Source organism: Sebastes fasciatus, chromosome 13, assembly GCF_043250625.1.
Source record: "Sebastes fasciatus isolate fSebFas1 chromosome 13, fSebFas1.pri, whole genome shotgun sequence".
NCBI classification, from domain to species: Eukaryota; Metazoa; Chordata; class Actinopteri; order Perciformes; family Sebastidae; genus Sebastes; species Sebastes fasciatus.
This window is the reverse complement of record NC_133807.1, coordinates 5724479-5745885: the sequence shown is the minus strand read 5'-3', so window position 1 is coordinate 5745885 and position 21407 is coordinate 5724479. Positions and strand designations below refer to the sequence as shown.

At 43.5% G+C, this 21407-nt stretch overlaps 1 protein-coding gene across 3 annotated transcripts in view; it reads left to right on the top strand.

Moving 5' to 3' along the window:
• Positions 1-21407, top strand: part of nbr1b (NBR1 autophagy cargo receptor b) — a 34103-nt gene that overhangs the window by 887 nt on the left and 11809 nt on the right. For 2 of the 3 annotated variants that reach the window (XM_074655096.1, XM_074655094.1), the window contains exons 2-19: positions 3702-3764; positions 5343-5361; positions 5482-5504; positions 6353-6541; positions 8840-8917; positions 9085-9335; positions 11232-11357; positions 12303-12509; positions 13312-13471; positions 14173-14256; positions 14374-14559; positions 15041-15154; positions 16061-16136; positions 16383-16493; positions 17487-17663; positions 18421-18720; positions 18962-19172; positions 20996-21253. In XM_074655096.1, the coding sequence (XP_074511197.1) occupies positions 3702-3764; positions 5343-5361; positions 5482-5504; positions 6353-6541; positions 8840-8917; positions 9085-9335; positions 11232-11357; positions 12303-12509; positions 13312-13471; positions 14173-14256; positions 14374-14559; positions 15041-15154; positions 16061-16136; positions 16383-16493; positions 17487-17663; positions 18421-18720; positions 18962-19172; positions 20996-21253 (2633 nt within the window). The remainder of the gene's footprint in view (positions 1-3701; positions 3765-5342; positions 5362-5481; positions 5505-6352; positions 6542-8839; positions 8918-9084; positions 9336-11231; positions 11358-12302; positions 12510-13311; positions 13472-14172; positions 14257-14373; positions 14560-15040; positions 15155-16060; positions 16137-16382; positions 16494-17486; positions 17664-18420; positions 18721-18961; positions 19173-20995; positions 21254-21407) is intronic. The other variant, XM_074655095.1, reaches the window with a different exon arrangement.

The following is a 21407-nucleotide window of genomic DNA, read 5'->3' as shown; positions in this document are numbered from 1 at the left end:
AGCTGTTGATGCAAACTGAGCACTTCCTCCATGTTGACCTGTTGTCTGGATGAAGTTAGTTGATGTAGTGGTGTCTTCATCTTAAAGGGGACATATCATACTCATTTTCAGGTTCTTACCTGTATTTTGTGTTTCTACTAGAACATGTTGTAATGTTGTAATGTTAAAAAAAAACTTTATTTTCCTCATACTGTCAGCCTGAATATACCTGTATTCATCCTCTGCCTGAAACGCTCCGTTTTAGCGCATTTCAACTGAATTTTGCAACGGAATTGCGTTGCTAGGCAACAGTGTGGGTCCATGTTTACTTCCTGTCAGCTGATGTCATTCTCATACACTAAAACAAGGCCTATGGAAAGGAGGCTGGGTCACGTGTCAGATCTTCGGGGGTAGAACACATGCGCAGTAAAATCTGGTTTGCACTCGCCGAAATAGAGCCAATCGCAACGCACGACCGCAGCTTCAGTTACACTGCGCATGTGTCATACCCCATACCTCATGACCCATGTCCGACCGTGACCCAGCCTCCTTTCCATAGGCCTTGCACTAAAACAGGAAATAAACTGGGACACATTTAGAATGTTTAAAACTGTGAAATTGTCTAAATATTGTATATTTGTGACATCACAAATGGACAGAAATCCTTACGGCTTGTTTCAAACGCACAATTTCTGAATACGGGCTGTGTGTATTTCTCCATATATTGAGCGTTTTGATAGTTTAACAATATTTATAAAGCACTTAAACCTGCTTTATAATATAAAAAAGACATGAAAATCTCACTTTTTACAATATGGGACCTTTAAGTAAAAATATAACACAACACCAACAACTACCAGAAGTCCTGCACTCAAATTTTACTTAGGTAACAGTACTAAATCATTAACAGCAGTTAACTATTACAATATACTGTATGTTGTATATATACTGTACAATTACTGTATAGTACTTAAACAAATTATATTATTAACATTATATTAAGATTTATATCACATATATGCAGAATTACCACAAAGAGATGCAAAATGACAACAATGAGTCTCAAAGCGAGGCTCTAGACTGACTTTTCCACTGGTAGCACCGATGCTACCAATTGTCTCAGTTGGTCGCAGCAGCACATGATTTGGTTTGCACCATTTTCAGGTAGAATCTAACGTTATATGGCACCGTGGTGTTGTAATGGGCAGTGGACGGGATCACACCGGCCAAAACAAAAACAGACGTTCCGGACCGGAATTTAAAATTTCAAAGGAGAACATACTGGCTTTAGCGTTGTTGTCGGAGAAGCCAATATTTCCATTCAGCATGTTTCGTAGATATACAGAACGACTGCAGATGGATAGTTGTTTTGTTTAGTAATAGTAACTTGTGTTTAGTAATAGTAACTTGTGTTTGATTGTGTGAGGGATGGATTAAACCTGACTAAACTCAAATATTTACCGGTGCTGATCCAAGACAAAGATGAGTATCAGTCCAAATTGGGAGGGGCCGCTCGCATCCCCCGTCAATATTGAAAGTATTAGATTGGCCCAGTCTGACAGGCAGCGCTCCGCTCTGTGCTGTCTGCGGTTGCGAGTGCCAGGCTGGCCGATGCCGGGGTTGTACATTTAAACTTGTTAAAACTCAATAAATATCTCTGTAACAAAAAAATTCTAAGAGCTTCCCAATGGCCAGTCCACCCCTGCCCTGAAAGTACCTGCAACTCGCATCTATTCTAGTGTCACCTCCAGAGTATAGCCCCAATTTATTTCCAGGAACACTTCTCCAAAGCAGGTGGAGATCTGTGTCATTGACTCCATGTTAATACAGTGTGAAAGGGGCTAATAGTGCACCAATGAGCTAGAATGAGCCAGGAGGAGACACTGAAAACTGTGAAGACAAAAGACCAGAAGACCCGGTTTTGAATCAGTGGCATTGTAAACGGCCAGTGTCGAGAAAGAAGGTGAAATATGGGCTGGGAGCCCTGCACCTTTATGGTCCATCTCTCACGGCCACAGCAGCCTGGGAGAGTTCATTTGTCTGAGTGCTGCTGAGTCACAGATGTCAGACTTCACTATGAGTTGTTGTTTTACTAATGAGAGGGATGCAAGTGGGTGTGGTTTACGAGATTCAATCATTTATTGCCACTTCGACCGCAGTTGATTAGGAATTTGTTTTGGAGCGCTAAACAACAAAAACATATTATCACATAACACACACAACAAAAACATAATGCCACAATAACAATACAGTAACTACAGTATATAGTAAATACAAACGTGCAACCGGATGGCTCATGGCCTTAAAGGGACAAGTTAAAGTGCTTGTTTATACAGCCGGTGAAGCATTTAGGATGCAGAGTGCTTTGGGATAAGTGCTATTGTAGAAGTGAGATGTTTTAGTCTTAAAGGTTCCATATTGTAAAAAGTGAGATTTTCATATCTTTTATATTATAAAGCAGGTTTAAGTGCTTTATAAATACTGTTAAACTATCAAAACGCTTAATATACGGAGAAATACACACAGCCCGTATTTAGAAATTGTGCGTTTGAAATAAGCCGTAAGGAAGTCTGTCCATTTGTGATGTCACAAATATACAATATATAGATCATTACAATGTTTTAAACATAAACATGCTAAATGTGTCCCAATTTATTTCCTGTTGCAGTGTATGTAAATAACATCAGCTGACAGGAAGTAAACATGGATCTAAGCTGTTGCCTAGCAACGCAATTCCGTTGCAATTCCATTGAAATGCACTATAACGGAGTGTTTCAGACAGAGGGTAAATACAGGTATATTCAGGCGACATTATGAGGAAAATAAAGTTGTTTTTTTTAACATTACAGCATGTAAACATGTTCTAGTAGAAACACAAAATACAAGTATAAACCTGAAAATGAGCACGATATGGGACCTTTAATACTGCATAGTCTTTTACCTGTAGGTAAAAGGCTGAATAGAGTGTTTGCAAGGTGTGAGGAGTCCTTTAAAATGTTCAATCCTTTCCGCTGGATGCGTATGTGCTGCACATGGTGGGGAGTACACGGCTAACTCTGTCCATGCATCTCTGTCCATCAGTTTTTTTCTCGTGGGTTGTAGAAATCTAATCTTTGATAATAATGGAGTTATTTTCTCATTTCAGGGAGTACCAGATTGTAGTATAGAGCGATTAGTATTACCGTATGAATTTGTCATTAAAACCGTGTTTGGTTACCGGCATTCCTCAAAGCTTTTCTTGTAAGGAAATCAGGGATAAATGAATTATGGATATAAACAAGTAAACAACGAATAATACAAGGCAGTGCAATATTTAACAAAAAATATATAATATTCCAACTTCTATTGTCGATTTTGACAACCTGTGTGCTACCCGGTAAGATGTCCAAGACCCAGAAACATACAGAGTGGTTGAAAACCAGCTGTAAAGGTTTGTTGTAAAGCCTTGCGGGGATCATTGTATTGAAAAGCTGAGCTATAATCTATATGAACAGTACACGAGTGAAGGCGGCAGGCGCCTCTAGATGCTGCAAGATGGGAGTGGAGACAGATAGATACAGCATCATCTGCCATGCAGGTTTAGCATCATCATCTCAGTCTGAGTCAGGTCTGAAATTGTGACCACTTTAATTGTCGACTTATGCCTCAGCACTTTCTCTGTCTCTCTCCCAGCCATCATCCTCTGTCCTTATCAGATCTTTGTGTGTGTGTTCGGTGTGCAGGTGAAGCGTTCGTTTGGCCTGTGCAGTCTTCAGCTGACCTATTTCGACGAGGAGAACGAGGAGGTGAGAGACTCTGTTTGTTGTCACATTTAACCTGATAATGATTAATAAACAATATCAGTCACAGCTGATCTCTTAATTTATTAATACTTTATACTGAACAAGAAAAATCATGGATGCCGACAGAATAATATTTATTTTACATGTTCAGCAGGTAAGAACATTTAAATAGGAAAAATCTAACCAAAATCTTCTGTATGGCACATATGTTGTGACAGTCAAAATAATTAATATTATTTGGTTATTTCTTCAACTTCAACTGGATGTTAGGGTATATAGAGTGACATCATTTTAAGTTTATTTTAGTACGCTTTTGTAATAGACTGGTGCGTTGGGGTGTAAGAACACACTGTATTGATTTTTAATTAGCTTCTTAATTAAAAATGTGATCTTTTGGAGATTGTAGCGGCCTCAGTTTTAAAGCTAGAGTGAGGGTTCTGGCATCATATGGAAAAAAAAAATGAAGGAAGCTAAATAACGCTCCAAAGTTAGGCGAAGTTTTGGCGAAGAAAAACTGCAATGTCCATTTTCAAAGAGTCCTTTGACCTCTGACCTCAAGATATGTGAATGAAAATGGGTTCTATGGGTACCCACGAGTCTCCCCTTTACAGACATGCCCACTTTATGATAATCCCATGCAGTTTTGGGGGTAAAAACATGCAGTTCCTTGCATGCAGTACAAATATGTTATTCTTGCCTATTCTAAAATGGTATGTTTCTGTTATGTTTACTCTATGACAGTTTTCCTAAAATTAGATTTTAAAAAAATCGCACTGTATCGCCTTGCTTACAGTATCACAATATGTCGCAATATATTGAATCATCACCCCTGTATCGTGATACGCATCGTATCGCCAAATTCTTGCCAATAATATACTGCCCTCCTTCAGCTCCTGGGCTGAAGCTGTAGCTATAGCTTCAGTGTTAACCTCTGTCACTATAATCAGATGATGGTTTACAAAAATCTGAACTCTGCTGCCTGTATGAAGTAATGAATCTGTCGAACATATCAATATGACTAAAATAAGGTTGGTTAGAGCGTCATAATGTTGTTTTTTGTTACTTTTTGATTCATTGCACAGCCCTAGCTGCCATCCTTTACAGTACTTGTCATTTTAAGGGGTAATTTAATATTGCACATCCATCAAGTTGGGGGACTTGTAAGAGACAGATTAAAAACAATTTGTCAGAATTGTTGCAACAGAGACCAGGATAATGCTGGATCCTACATTTCCCCTAATGCAACTCTTTAAATCCTCCCAGCCTGTTGAACGCCTACCTGTTTCAAACGCCACACCCTCAATTTACCGTCTGTTAAATATTTTGTAGTCTACACACCCAGGCTTGACACCACAATGACATCATTAGGGTATTTTCTTAGGCTTGACAAAGCTCCATCCATAGCTAAAGAAAACATGATACAACTGTTTTCACGTGCTGAGTTGTAGCCTTCTTTTTTTTCTTATTTTTTTCATATTCATAAAATGTGCCCCTTTAATTCCTGGAACTGTATCACCACCAAACCAATAACAAACATTCACAGATTTACATAAAGAATCTTCTTTTTTCTTCTTCTTCCAGGTGTCCATTAACAGCCAAGGTAAGCAAGAAAACAAACAGTCAGACACGGTCTGCTAAACAAAACCAAAATAATCTTAAGAGATTAAAATGGGTTGCATATTAATGTCATGTTAACGAACATCTCTGCTTTTATTCCCAGTGGACTATGAGGAGGCATTGAAGGTAAGTCGATTTGAAGTTCAATTGCTATTCACTTTTATGTGCTTATGGGAAACAAAGAAGTACTGTACAGCTCCGCCCACGTTGCCTGTATACAACATGACAGTGGTAATGGCGTAATGCCATAAGCATGACCTACATCTCACAGAGGTGAAACGGTTCATCTATTCATTTTCAAAGTACTACCTGACACAAACCTGACGGGTAAGTGTGGGGTTTCAGGTTGGGTATGGGTTGTTTGGGTTGTTTGGGCTGTTTGGGCTGTTTGGGCTGTTTGGTTCAGTTGAGATTAGGTTTTAAAGATGTGGACAAGGGCTGGGTTTAATTTCAGTTTTAGGCCCCTGCAGATCTCCAATGCCATGTAGAACCCTTCTCTCTAGCAACCTCCTCCAGCATTTCCTGGGAGATCCAAGGCATCCCCAGCCCAGATGAGATATACAGTTAAATCCTTCCCCCCAAAACATGTTAATACTCTTGCTGGATTATACTATACATGTTGGGTCTCTTCCCAGTTGGACGAACCTGGAAGACCTCCACAGGGAGGCATCCATCAGCATGAAGGAGCAGCAGCTCTATTCGTCCTTTCTGTGGGTTCTACAAGCTCCTTCAGAATATCAGAGGAAATTTATTTTGGCCACTTGTATCCGCGATCGAGAGATTTACCCTCAGGGTCAGCTCGCTCTCTACCAAGACTGTCTTATCCCTAACCCCAACCTCAAGTTCTGGAACTCTCTAGCAAAGCATTTTTGTTGTTATCAAAAAGAAATAGACACAGCTTAGTTGAGATTTTGCACTGAAGTGATCCAAAAAAATAGCAGCAGGTGACACTAACACATTTATTCATTTCCCAGAGTGCAGCAAGGCAGGGGAACCGGCTCCACATGAATGTGTACGAGACTCGGGGCCAGCCGACGAGGGTCCCCACCACAAAGGGCAGTGGAACGGAGCCCAAGAGGGGCTTCAGACCCCCACAGCACTGCCCCGCTCTGGCCCAGGTGGTCAGCCGCAAAGTCCAGGCTGCAGTCCCAGAACAGGGCATGGTAAGACCCCGACACACAGCGGTTCATATTGGGCATCTCTTTTTCCGTTTATCAGTCGTGATACTTCAGCTGCCACTGACCAGAATTATGACAAACTTTGGAAATTTTGCATTTTACCACTGTTTTACCATGCCTCACCTCGGGGCTCCTTCCAAGGCAACGCCTCAAAACACACCTGCACGAGCACCGCCGCATCGTAACTACTTCACAGACACAGAGCGGAGAGAGGACCTCAACTCCTCAGCGCTACCTCATGACAAGTAACCACGGCAGTGCTACTGCAGGGCTGAGCTTTCTCTTCCATTCTCCAGTAAACGTGTGGCGGCAATGCGCTTTGAGTTCAGGCCGGTGCACGCCAAGGGTAGAAGTACGAGCAGGGAGGCAGGGAGGCATCTGATTGGTTCTTTCCAAGCGGACCGCGAGGCAGTGATTGGTAGACGTTTTTACAGGATTACAGCAGCTACAGATGACGGCTCTTTTCCGGTCCTTTTTCAGAGCTCATCAGTAATGGATCGCTGTCGGGGTGTAAAGACCATTTCAACCAATAGAACAAATAGTGGAGACTGGATAACATCGTCAACCCTGCCTTTAAGATTTCAATCAGGCAGTCAGACAAGTGAATGAAGAAAAGATCACGTGTGATAATGAAGTCTTGACAGATAGTCTTTGGCGCTTGAGATTTGTAATCGAGGGGCGTCTGCCCTGAGGGGAAGCAAGATAAATCCCCCCCGTGGAGTCCAGACACTGGTAGTTGTGATGATTCTGCTGAGACCGGTAGGCTGAGGAGGCTGATGAGGGTTAGGGTGAGCTGATATCCATTACGCTGACAAAATCTGTCCACAGACAGGAATGCCGAAAATGGATAAAATTAGAGGGGGCGATGAACAACGTGGTGCCAGCACCAATTCTACGCATATGAATAGAGAATCTGAGCAAGGCACATTTACGAGTGAGCGCCTTCACTGCTGGTCACGTGACAGGCCGAGATGATGACGTGTGTGGCACTGACCGTGTGAAGCTTTCACATGAATCTTGAAGAGGAGTGCTCTTCATGAAGACGCGGGCGACTGATTGACGCTTGATGCATTTATGTTTCCAATGCTGGCCCCAGACGTGAGCTTCGGCCGTCAAGTATGCCAAACGATGCAGATGACATAAATCTGGAGTAAGAGGGAGGCCGGCTGTGAACCACTGGCAGTGATATTCTCCCCCCCCTCACCTCCCATCATGGAAGAAAGTTATGCCAGTATACCAACCGTGTGTTGTGATTTGCGATGTGATGAGATCAGCAACGACCAGGCCGGGTTGTTGTGATTTGCGATGTGATGAGGTCTGCAATGACCCGGCACTTGCTTTAATGAGGTCAGCATATTCATGACTGCTGACTTGATGAGCTGCACAGAAAAGGAGATGGATAAACTTGTGCATGTCAGGAATTTACATGCCAGTTTTTCCTCACCAAAATTTTGCAATACTGAGCCTCCTTCACCGACAAGCTACCATAGCACGGTTACCCATAGATTCCTTAGGTTTTTCTAGTTCCAAGTGATATCTGTACCTTCATTCTAGCTCTAAAAGTGAACCTACTACAGCTTTTGAAACACAGTAAAGTTTGTGAGGATTGCGGGGTCTCGGGGGGTCGAACGGGTTCTTTGACTTTCATCGAGGAAAACGGAGGATTCCTGGGAGAGAGTGTGACGTCGCTGTTTTACCAAGTTCGCAAAGAATGGATTGCGGCCACTGATAACACCATGAATTTGGCATCACTTGCAACCGGTATCTGCCTCGTCTCGAGGTCCGATTCACAAAAGATACTGCGCTAATTATATCACAGCTGAAACCACCCATAACGTTTTGCAGATGCGTACAATTTATTGCGTGTGCGCCAAGAACACAGTAGGCAGAACGATGGCAGAGAGAAAAAGACAAATTTAAATTTTTTCAGACCGCAAGCTACAGGTACTGATTCAGGAGGTGTAGAGGCAAAAAACATGACAGAGTGAAACCGTATTTTGGGATTTAATATCAGTGTAAATATATAGAATATATTTGTGTCTGAATTTCTGTCTATTAAACACATTGAACTGCCTTTTTGGATGTCTGTGAAGGAAACAACAAAAATGATAATTGAAAAAAAAGATGACATATTTTATCGATCCCCGAGGGGAAATTCAATAAGAGCTGGTTGCTGGTGAAATTACAATGAAACCTGTATTGTTAGTTACGTTGACAATGGTGTAATAAAGATGTTGATATGCATATTTTATCTAATGAATATCATCATCCTCTGTTGATCAGGTGATCCTGAAAGACATGAAGGGGACCAAAGAAGAAGACAAGACTCCTCCAGCCTGGTTCACCTCTTATATGGAGAAGGTAAGAGAACAACCCGATGGAGGTGACGAGTGTCTTTCAGCACAAGCTGACACGTGGACTGATGAGTAAGCTCCGAACAAATTTATCAGAAGCACCAAAACACTAAATCAGTGATCACTCTCCTCCCCCTCCCCCCCACCCCCCTTCCACCCCCGACACCCCTCCAGTTTAAGGACCAGGTGGTTCGAGAAGCAGTGGAGAAGATCTGCCGGGAGTTCTCCGGACAGTGCTGCATTCACAAGCCCCTGGGAGCAGGAGGAGCAGGAGGTGGGGGAGGTAGAGGGGAAGCGGTAGAAGGAACGGAGGCCCAGCAGATCCCTGAGGTTTCCTCCTCCACTCTGCCTGGAGCTCCATCCTCCTCCACACCTCCCTGCTCCTCCTGCCGGGGGCAGACCACCGGAGGAGGCTACCAGTGCAGGTATGCGCTAACTAACAAGTCACTTTGTTATTAGTAAATTAAATTCCAGCACTAATTCAGTGTCATGCCATATACTCTCTGCTCTCTCTCAGGTCCTCTTCTATAACAGAAGTACTGTTTCCATTCATTAACTATTTCAAATGGTTTATACAACAGAGTAGAAGTGAGTGTAAATATCAGGTCACCACAGTTATTATTTGACATTGGCTTTCATCTCCTCTTCTATAAAATGAACCACTCCTCTGTAACTGTTCAGGAGAGAGTAAATGCTTTCTAGTCGTGTGTTTTCATCAGTAAATACCACACATAGCAACTCAGAACATCGCATCTGCTGCATATGCTCCTGTATGTCCATATAGTGTCTTTTTTTTTGCAGAAGGGGAACGCTTCATCCTAGCGTTTCCTGTGTTCAGTTCAAAGACTTTCAACTAAGCGCTTGGAGCGGCCACACAAAAAAATGTAGAGCGCTCAGAAAAAAGACGCCGGGTGCAGTGCTTTTTGTCTTTGGGTTGTCTGCCCGTACATCTGTCCTTACGTCCTTACGTCCTCACGTCCGTCCGTCCATACCATTCTCGTGAATGCGATATTGCAGGACGCCTTAGAGGGGATTTCTTCAAATTTCGGCACAAACATCCGCTTGGACTCCAGGATGAACTGATTAGAATTTGGTGGTCAAAGATCGAGGTCACTGTGTCATACGCTGTCGTCTTTAGCTGCAGGCTACTGGTAAAATACGTGTCGTCAGTGTTGTTATGTTTTTTACTTCGGTCGCACGCAAGTAGGTGAGGGCGGAGAGAAAAAAAATGCTCGGAGAATCTGCGACCCTGCTTTTGAATTCAATGGTCGACATTGGTAGCTAATTTCAATCGATATCACGGTAATGGTATATATCGATACAGTAATAGTTCTGTAATTTCAATTAAGAAATGGTTTAAAATAAACGTGCTTCATCACGTTTGATTATTTTCTTCTTTTATTTGGAACAAAAACTTCACATGGGACAAAAAGACTCAAAACAGTAAAACTAAAATTCTTTCAAAAGCTTTAAAGTTCTTCAGAACAATAATTTCAAGTGTTACAGGTTTTAAAGTTAACAGGTGGAAATAAAATACCAGCCTGACTTCAGTCAGTGCAATATTAAAATCACACACATGTGTACAGTATGAAAGGGTATAGAGTACCAAAAGAAAAAGAAAAAAAGACGAGATTTTTCCTTCAGGATTTGCTCATCTTTCATTTCAAAAATCTCTCGGTGGACACATTTCTAATCTAACGTTGCACAGTATATACCGTCATATCGGCAAACCCTAATATTCAGTGTTGAACTGATTCCAAATGCAGCAGATGCGTAGTGCTCACTGAAGCTTGATGTTGGTGTACATGTCAACCTGCAAAAAAAGTTAACAGGAGTATTTTTTACCCATTTAGAGGGTTGCTTTTTTACATTTTGATACACTACTTTGCAGATAGTCATGTCGCTAGTATCAATTACATATGACTAATACTTGTGTGGCGTTTTACATGCTGTTTCCAGGACTACTTTTTTAGAGAATGAAAAGAAAAGGCATAGAGAGAAGAGGCGGCTGTAGACAGTGTTAAACACGACACAGAAAGGTTTTCTTTCCCTAATATCTGAAACTTAAAAAGGGGATTCACTTTCTGTTTCTCTGAACAGTTTGACTGCAGCCGACTCTGCTTTCTCTTTTCATGTGTTTCGTCACAACAGTCCTCTGCTTATCTCAGTGGACAGTGCTGTGTGGACTCTTCTAAGATATCTGCTGCCTCTGTTTAGTTGGAATTCTGCCATCTCTCTCTCTCTCTCTCTCTCTCTCTCTCCTTTCATTTTCAACCTTCCACTGTCTTTCTTCACCCTCTCTCTTTATGTCTCTGGGTTAGTGTGTGTACCTCCTGTACTCTGTGCGAGCCCTGCAGTTTCTCTCACGATCCAAGTCACAACCTGGTGAGAGCCAGGACTCCTCTGTCCATCCCAGAACACGGATCGCCTGCTCCAGATCACAGCAGGTATGATACAGCAATCTTGTGAAAGTGACTTTAAGACTGTACTTTTTAGTATCAGAGAGTGTTTTGATATTTTACAAAAGCAAGGGCAGCTTACCTTTTTAACGGACCTTGAATTATCTGTTATGACACAGTGGGGAAGAGTTTTAACATACATAAATCATTACCATATTCAATTCTGACCTTTATTTAACATATTAGCAATTAGGTTTACAACCTGGTGTTGACAATGGTGTGTTAAAAAACAAACATCTGAAACGTTATATTACAAATCGTGGTGGAGGAATCATTCATATCCATAACAGACAAACAAACAAGCCAACGCTGGTGAAAACAATAAGGAGGTATTTGATAATAATGTAGTCAAATTCATCTTAAACTTTGTTTTATTGTGCGTTTTGTGAATTACACTCAAATAATGAGGTGGAGAGAGAGTCTGTAACCATAACTGTGCAAAAGTGGGATTTAAGAGGCGCTGGATTAATTTCACATTATTTACATTATCATGTGTGTATTATTATTAACACAATATCAATATTTTATATTAGCTGTCAGTCAGTGCTTGACAGCTCTAGCAACAACATACATGTCTGGAGATTGACATGGGCCGGCAGGTAACAATAGATCATTTATTGACAGACTCATCACTCTGTTGTTCTTTGTGAACAGTGAAAGACGGAATCATTTCTTACTACCAGATCGGTACATGGTGGTTTCACTCTCTCACAAACATACGTTTTCCAACAGCCAACAGTTTCATTTTGTTCTTTGATGAACTCACCAAATATATGTTGATGAAGCTTATACAATTGAAAGGCCCTGCTATTTGCATTGATCCCAGGGCAGATTTTATGGGGGACACTTGGGTGCAGAGAGTTTGTAGCAGATGGCAGATTTGATGTTTTGAGGGAGTCGTTGTCATAACGGTACCCCGGTGTCCCCTTTCAGATTCTACAGGCGAGGCGACCGCAGTTTCCGAAAGGCGGAGAAGCAGCGGCTGAAAGCAGAGAAACGCCTGCTGAAGGCCGAGGTCAAAGAGATCCGGAAACAGCTGAGAATGGAGAGACGGGGCATCCAGTGGAGCTCCTCCCACCGAGATGGAAGCTCCTCCCCTGTCCTTCTGCAGCCTCGAGCCACCCAGCACAACAGCCCTGAGTAGGTTATTAAAAAAAGCATGGTCCAAACTAGATTGGTTGTAGTACACACTAGAGAAAAAAGCCCTTTTCTCAGGTCTCGGAATGAAAAAACATATTCACTAAAAGGTGTAGGTCAGTGATTTCCAACCAGGGGTTGGACATTTTATCAACATTTGATATTCTATTCAATGCATAACAATAACTGTACAGAACAACTGACTAACTGTACAATTAACCCAAATACTAAATGGAATAACTGCAGGAAGTTTTGTATAAAACGAGCAACTTTTTCCTGTTAATATTGCATCAGAGATGAGATTTTCCAGTTATTTTTAGGAACCTTTAATACAAATGTTTTATGTATTTTTTATTTTTAACAGTCATACTTACTTCATAGGCTTTTTTTTTTTGTTGACAAATTCAGTGTTTCCTTCTCTTTAACACCTGGCCATTGTTCTATCAGCTCTTTGGTAGTTTTAACTGCATACTTTTCTATTTTTTTAAGTTTATATCTGAAATGATAATCAAAACTTTTAGTTTTCTTCACAGAAATAAATTAAATGCTAAAAAAGAGGTTAGCTGTATTTAAAAAAAAAGATGTCTTACACCCTTTAAAATCAAGAAGAAGCCTTGTGACCCCCAGGTAGGGAACCAGTGGCTTAGGTTATGCCAGGTGCACGCTTTAAATATAGATTAATTTTAATCTGCTGGACATGGTGCAAGAAATGATCACAGCTAGTCTGGTTTACATTGGTAAAAACATATTTTAAAAGAACAATTCAAGAGCTATTCAGGACAAAAGGACTTTATTTCTTGCCCAGGCGTCCAAAGCGTCCCTGTCCCCTGGTGGTTCCGGCCATGACGGCTGCATTTCTGGACGAGAACCTTCCCGATGGAACCCGACTGCGTCCAGCAACCAAGTTTATCAAGTACTGGAAGATGAGGAACACTGGAACAATCTCCTGGAGCGCCGATACTAAGGTACTGTTGTCCATTCCACTCTTTTCTCATGGGGGTCATTTAAATAAAAAAGAGTTTATCTCTCTTGGGAGCAAATTTCATGGAATTCATGTAAACGGGCCAGTTGGATTAGGAAAAATCTCGTGCCATTAGAGGAAAATGAATATTTCTAAAATTGATGTTATCAATTACACCTGGGATTACCCTGCAATGACATGTCCAAATGGCTGCTGTGAAGAGGGCATATTACACCAGTTTTAGCTTCCCGTCATTGGCTACTTATCCATGTCAGACCACCCCCTACACCTCCCTTTCAAAATACAAGCTCCATTGAGTAACTGTTTCTTAACACAAAGCTAAGATTGAGGCTTGTTTTTCAAAATAAAAGCCCCCAACTGTCTTTGGGGATGGACTTAATGTTTAAAAAAAGAAGTGCATTCCATCCAACTTTCTGTCTAACAACTTATAAATTTAAAGGCTTATTCCACCCAAAAACTACCTCGTCTAACGAATTTGAAGTTTCATTCCACCCGAATACTTTGTCTAACGACAGAATTTGAAATGTTTTTTCCACCCAAATACTACTTTCTAGAAGTGTATTCCACATTTGCACTGTAAGATTTCTGTATTTTCAGTAATGCATTGCAATTAATTACGGCATTCACACGCATTATCTGCAGGAAATGCATTCATCTCGTTTTGCCTTGTTTTGCTTCCTGCAGCTGAAGTTCATGTGGGGAAACCTGGCGGTGGGTTCCGGGGACCGTTGGAGAGAAGTGTCTGTTCCCTTCCTCCAGCCAGGACAGGTGAGAGGAGGAAGTTTTCATTTACACTCAATCACACGGATGTGGTCGGCACCATACTGCGGTATATATATATATCACTGGTTTCTTGAAATGTTGCTTTCTTTCCTGTGTGTCCAGGTCGGTATAGTGAGTGTAGCGCTGTGTGCTCCCACCGTGGAGGGCTCCTACACCTCCCACTGGCGTTTGGCCCATGCCGGAGAGCAGTTTGGACCCAGGGTCTGGTGCAGCATCGTGGTCGATCCTCAGGCCCCAGCGCCCATGATGGCTGATGGGATACTGGTGTCACCGTGTGTCACACCGCAGGTAAGACAAATGGGTGAATGCGTGGCAACAGGAATCAAATGAAATTAGACAGTGTCGAAAATGAATGAATGCATGGATATGAATTAAGCATGTGAATAAATCAATAGCGTCTCGCTGCAGAGCTCCAGGATCCATGATGGAAAATCACGTGTTTATCGGGCTTCCTTATCAATAAATAACGTTTACATTCCACTGTGTTATATTGCACAGTGTATTGTTTTATCATGCTATCGTATCCCGACGATCATCTAGCATACGCAAGTTCAAATGTCACTTCCTTCCTCGAGCTCGGGACCGGAAAAGGGTCTGACGGAGGAGGTGGGCCTGAGCCTGGAGCTCTGCAGTTAGACCCTTCTATAAATACACAGAAATAGGCTACACGCTGATGTATAAATACTCACACCGAGAGGCATACTGTAGATCTGGGTGTACTGTGTACACATCAATGTCTAACTGAAAAGATTTTTCACGTTGTCTGCAGGGGAAGAACCCAGCGGCAAAGGATGGAAAGGCCTGTGCGACTAGGGAGCAGCCGTTAATGTCAGTGGACCAAGAAGAGTACTACATCCCCTCTGTGGACCTGCTCACTGCACAGGTGATATAATCTGCTATCATCACACCGCAGTACATCATACACCAGCATGTTTTTCTAGGCTTGTGAAAATCAAATGTATTGTTTTGTGGGTTTATGAATATTCAACACACACATACATTGGTGGGAGAAGTAGATTTACTTAAATACGAGGTAGCTGTGGCTCTGTAGGTAGAGCAGGTTGTCCACTAATCAGATGGTCGGCGGTTCGATCCCCGGCTCCTCCAGTCAAAGTGTCCTTGGGCAAGATACTGAACCCCCAAATTGCTCCCGAAGGCTTTGCCGTAGCCAAAGTTCCAGCTCAACATAGGAATAGGCCATTAATGTTTAGATCTCGAGCACAAGCCTTTTGTCCGCGAGTAGATGCACGCGGTCTGCACAGTGATACGGTTGGCAGGGGCAGTTTGGTAGAAAGAAAATAGTCCCTACATGAAACTGCTCGCAACGAGCTCCGTGGATTATCTTGAGTAACTGAGTCATGATTTCTGGAAAGAGACGTTGCTGTTGAGCTTTTCAAATGTATTTTTTGCCGCTTTGAGCACCACAAGCCGAGTGCCATCTAGTTCCATTATATTGGAGAGAAGACAGACATCTCTACGGCCGATATCTCCAACACTTGGCAACTCACACCAAAACAATCTATATTGATAAATAAAACCTTATTTTATTTCTTGATAAATGACGTTAAGGTGTACTTAAGTGATATAATGTGCACTTTCATAATGTTGGGAAACTCACAAGAGACTGATTAAAAAAAAAAGAGGTCAAAATGGAAACAGCAGAGGCTGAGATATGCTGACTTTTAATCCCTAGTATGGGTCAAACTTCTAAAACACTGCCTCCTACATTTCCCATAATGCAGCTGAAAAAAGCATTTTAATTCGCTATCTGTTGTCGCTGATCTCTCAGGATCTTCTGTCTTTCGAGCTGTTGGACATCAACATCGTCCAAGAGTTGGAGAGTGCCCCAAACAACACCCCTGCTGGTAAGAAGAGCTCTCGTGGTCTACGGTTGTCGGTGGTCAGTAAAGGAACATTGAGAGCTTGTGTTCAAAAGCTGATAATGTTTTGTATCGACGATGCAGACGTCTGATATTGTAGCAGAGTGAAAAACAAAATGCTCCACTGACACATATATAGTTGTTCTGGTTGCAGCTGCTATTGTAATTACAAATCAACAAACCTGTAGCAGTGTGATGGGTCGGTGACTCTGACGTCTTTTCTCCATCCAGACATGACTCCCTGCATGTCCCCTCTGCCTCAAGAGGGCCACCTGCAGGACCAGAGCAGTCCCTCTTTGGGTCTCATCCAGGAAGAGACTGAAGCGATCAACAGCATCATGGGTAAAGGAGTTTTCTATTCAAATAAATTCTTTTTAAGGTTCTCGATGGAGTTTTGTTGATAGGTTGGTAAATGAAAGGAAATCCAAAATGGAGCAAGTAAACTGAGTGAAGATGATCTGAGGCCTCGTTTATCAAAGCACGCACAGAACAAGTCCGTATGAGCATGAAAGTTGGTATTTACTAAACATACATACTCACAAGTTACTGTAAAGAACGATGATACATTTCGCTTATTCTACATCCATCTGCTGGGGCACAAACAGAGTCATTTACTTAACAGAAATGCCCCCAGTTTGCCATATATGGTCAACAACACTTCCCTTTTGAAAGGCCAGCACCCTTAATGTAGAGTTAGTTGTTGTATCGACTTCAATAATGAAGATGAATATCATCACACACATTTAGAGAAGAGAAGCGATAATGAGGACCAGCCTATAGTACACAGCGATGATATTTATCTCCTGTAATGAATTGTAAAGCACAATGATAAACTGCACAGAGTTTTATACACCGGTTTTTATTCTATTTCATCATTAAATTCACTTCCGAGAATTTTTGAGGCAAGAAATCATCCGTGTAGATTTAGAATTTTGGCAGTTTTTTCGTAAATTGAAGGCAAATCGAAAAATGCGCTCAAATGTTTATTGGAGTTTCAAAGCTCCACAAAAAACTGCCAGCGCCTGCTGGGGGTCTCTGCCTCACCAGCCGGGCGGTCACTCTCGCAGACCGCTATGAGCTGACTGGAGCTCTCTAGAGACCGGTCTGTAGACGAGAGGCTTTTATGTCCTTGTTGATGGATAGTTTGTTTAAATATAGGTGGTTTCGAATACAGCGACAAACTGCGATTATACCTGTGTACTGCTGACGATTTATGGTCCTCATGGTCAGCAGTGGCTCTAAATGTACGCCGCAAGAAGAAATTGGCGCTGATGAATGACATCCCCAGTCTGTAAAACAGACATAACATTTGTCTTACCTGTTGCTGGTCCTCAGATGTCCCTCACGGGGCAGGATCTGGAGCAGAGGGGGGTGGAATCCCGGCTCAGGAGGAAGGAGAGGATGACATCAGCGGGACTCAGTTTGTTTGTGAGACCGTGATTCGCTCAATGACCCTGGAGGAGGCCCCCGACCACGCCCCTCTGAGAGGGTCCCGCCCAGGGACGGGTAAAGGTCAGTCAGCAGGGGGTCACAGGGCTGGAGCTGTCCCTTTTTAAACTGATTACTGCTGGGGTTTTTTACATTGTCCTCAAATTTGATTCCAGTCTTTGATTGCTGGATTTCTGATAAAAGTAAGAGCGGAGAAAATAAAAGTGAATAAATCCATCGAGCGTTGTGAGACCGTAAAGTAATATTTAATTGTGGAACGTGGAACAAATACATATCAACAACAAGTTTTGTTGCTGTAGTTTCTCTTTTGGTTTTATGTTGCTGTGTTGGGATGTTTCTGGGCATCAGCAATAACGTTTTATTGCTCCGATTCACTGCTTTGTTCTCACCAACGCCGCTCCCTCTCTTCATTCATTGCTGCTCGAGGAGGGGTTGAACTTTGAATGCCGTGTGTTTACAAACAGCAACCGACAACAGTTACATATTATACCTTTAAGTGCACGATATATTTACAATATTTTCACCGCTTTACCTCGCCGTTAGACGGACATTTCCGATGGGGAATTGAAGCAGTTGTATCCATCTATCTATGCTCTCGCCAAAGCCACCGGTCTCAATTTAGCCCAGGGTATGCGTCTTTGGAAGTAGCCTTTGGCTTTGGTAAATAACGAAATATTCTCCCAAGTTGAAAACCCTCGTGTGTAAACTACTGTATGTGACATCTCTATGTGATTTGTGTGTTCAGCTCCAGCAGTATTTCACATTGGAGAAAAGTATAACAGTAACCGTATCTAACAGAGGACTTCCTGTTTGCCCTCAGTGGTGCGTCCAGCTGCTCAGGGCTCCTCTTCCTCCTCCTCCTCCTCCTCCTCCTCCTTCTCCTCCTGTGTGAAGAGTAAAACAATGAAGACAGAGGAGAGCCCAGACAGCAGCCCCAGCACCTCTAAAACCCCCCTGAAACCACCAGCGACGCTGAAGGCTTCCCTCCCTCACCCGCTGAAAGACTCCCTGCCCGCTCCCCTGTCTGCGGCCCCGAACCCGGGACCCGGCCCCAGCTCAGCACCGACCCCACTCCGCGCTCCGCACGGGTCCTCCCCACTGCAGGAGCACACAACCACAGGTAAATGGTAAATGGACTTGCATTTATACAGCTCCTTTTCTAGTCTTCCGACCACTCAAAGCGCTTTACGCCACATGCCAGCATTCACCCATTCACACACACATTTATACACTGATGGCAGAGGATGCCATGCAAGGTGACAACCTCTGTATTTCACGCCCTGGAGAAGCTGAAGAAGCTGGTGGTAAAATGTGCCAGGTATTGTCTGTGAAACTTATCAGTCTTGTTGATCCCTACACAGTCGAAGGTGAGGAGTCGCACATGGATAACATCCGTGTGGAGTCCAGGGCGAAGGAGAGGGAGAAGGGGCCGGAGGAGCTGAAGGAGAAAGAGGGAGAGGAGAAGAGAGAAGGGCCGAGGAGCCGCTCCTCCTCCACCTCCTCAGAGGATTACATCATCATCCTCCCCGACTGCTTTGACACCAGTCGGCCACTGGGGGAGTCCATGTACAGGTACGTGACTCGTTGGCTCGACGGTAACGGCACCTGTTGCCGTGTGGTTTCAGTTTTTAGACGATCCACCATATTCACACGGCGGCTATTTTGCTGTTTTTACGTCGCGCTCAGGGTGGGAGGAATCTCCCCAGTAACGGTTATATAGGTTGGTTGTTTTTGGTTTGCCGTACAGTGTTCTGTAGCGCCTCCCAGAGGGGAGAAGTTGTAAGAGATTTGTGTCCAGGGTGTGAAGGGTCTGCGGTGATGCTTCCTGCCCATTTCAGCATCTCCTGAGGCAAGTTTTAACTTCCTCCGCTGACAAAGGAAGTACATCTTCTGATGGGCCATTTTCACGATGGTGTCGATGTTGGAAGTCCACTTGAGGTCCTGGGAGATGATGGATCCCAGAAACCTGAAGGCTTCCACAGCAGACACAGTGTTGATGGGGGGCAGTGTAGGGGTGTCTGTGTGCCGGTGTCTCCCTCCGGGCGCAGTCGGGAGACGATAACGTTTCTCTTCTCCGGGGCTGAAGCAGGAAAAACCAACACTAAGATCAGCATTGATTCATGGAGAGACCTTCGTCTGGTCAGCTAACATTACTGCCAAGCAGCTGAAATATAGAGTGATATTGTGGTTTTAGCTGACGTGTGTCGCCTCACTGTTTTGAGCGATGCTCGTTCAGGTATATTTAGAGCGAGCAAGTGCGAACCCGACGCTGACTTTCGTTGACTTAACAGCCACAGGTGTCACTGTTAACAAGCATTTCTGAAAGTTACAAATAGTCCCTTTAACAGACGGGTCTCCCGAGTCGCAGTCGTTGGTATAGAGGGAGAAGAGCAGTGGGGAGGGCACACATCCCTGGGAGGCGCCAGTGCTGTGATTTTCCCCAGCCTCACCTGCTGCCTTCGGTCTGTCAGGAAGTTTGCGATACACTGACAGGTGGAGGATGAGAGAGTTTGCTGGGTGACTTTGGCGCGGAGGATGTCTGGGATGATGATGTTGAGTCCACAAACAGGATCCTTGCATATACTGTATGTCCCTGAGTCGAGGTGTTGCGGGATGTTGTGCGGTCCCATGTTAACTGCATCATCCACTGACCTATTTGCCCGATAGGCAAACTGCAGGGGGTCCAGCAGGGGTCCTGTGACTTCCTTCAGTTGGGTCAACACCAGTCTTCTCTCGAAAGATTGCACTACCACAGACGTCAGGGAGATGGACCTGTAGTCATTTAATCCTGTGATGGAGGGTTTCTTGGGGACTTGTTGAGCGTTTTGAAGCAGGAGGAGACTTCACACAGCTCCAGTGATCTGTTGAAGATCTGTGTGAAGATGGGGGTCAGCTGGTCAGCACAGACTTTCAGACAGGAGGGAGACACGCCGTCCGGGCTTGGAGCCTTCCTGATACGACACATTCAGCTCATCGGCCAGTTGACGGTTCTCCAGTGTCCAGTTTTGTTCTGAAGACTAAAACCCACGCTCTGCTGCCACACTGGAGACTGGAATTACCAGACTCACTGGACCTGGGATTTCCTGATCCTACAAGCACTCAAAATCTGAACCCGCAAAATCTAAATCAGATTTTGCCGTCATTGTTAAAAAAAATTCAGTCAATGAGGGAAAATATTTGGTTAACGCAACCTCTGGTGTGAATATGGTGAATGGAAATCCGTGGTGTCTCAAAGAAATGGTTACATGTACAATAAGCAGGCAAGAATACATTATACATAAGACCAATGTGGTTTAGATGTGTTCTAAAAAATGAGGTAAGGGCCTCCGATATGGCCACTGGAGGGTGTATGTTGTCACATTACCTTTAATTCACCATTCCTTGTCCCATTGCAGCTCCGCTTTATCCCAGCCTGGTGACATCCCAGCCAAGAGCCCCACAGACACAGATACCCCATCTCCCGACTACCCAGGCAGTTCCACCCCAGAGGGGGAGCTGGGCGAGGGGGACGAAGCGGCGGCGGCGTTGGCTCCAGGGATGGGGGTGTCGGGCACAAGCAGCGCCAACGACATGCTTTGTACATCTCAGACGCTGGACGACGAACCGTTGACACCCGAAGTGGTGGCGCCACCTAAAGTCGTCGTCATACCAAGGTCAGCATGAAGGGAGGGATACAAACACAGCAGCAGCATGAACGCTGTTACTTCTAATTTCCTCTAAGTATATTTCATCCTATTATAATAAGAGATAGCCTCCTTGTTTTTACGCTCCCATTTTAATTCGCTGCTGATGAAAACCCATCACTTC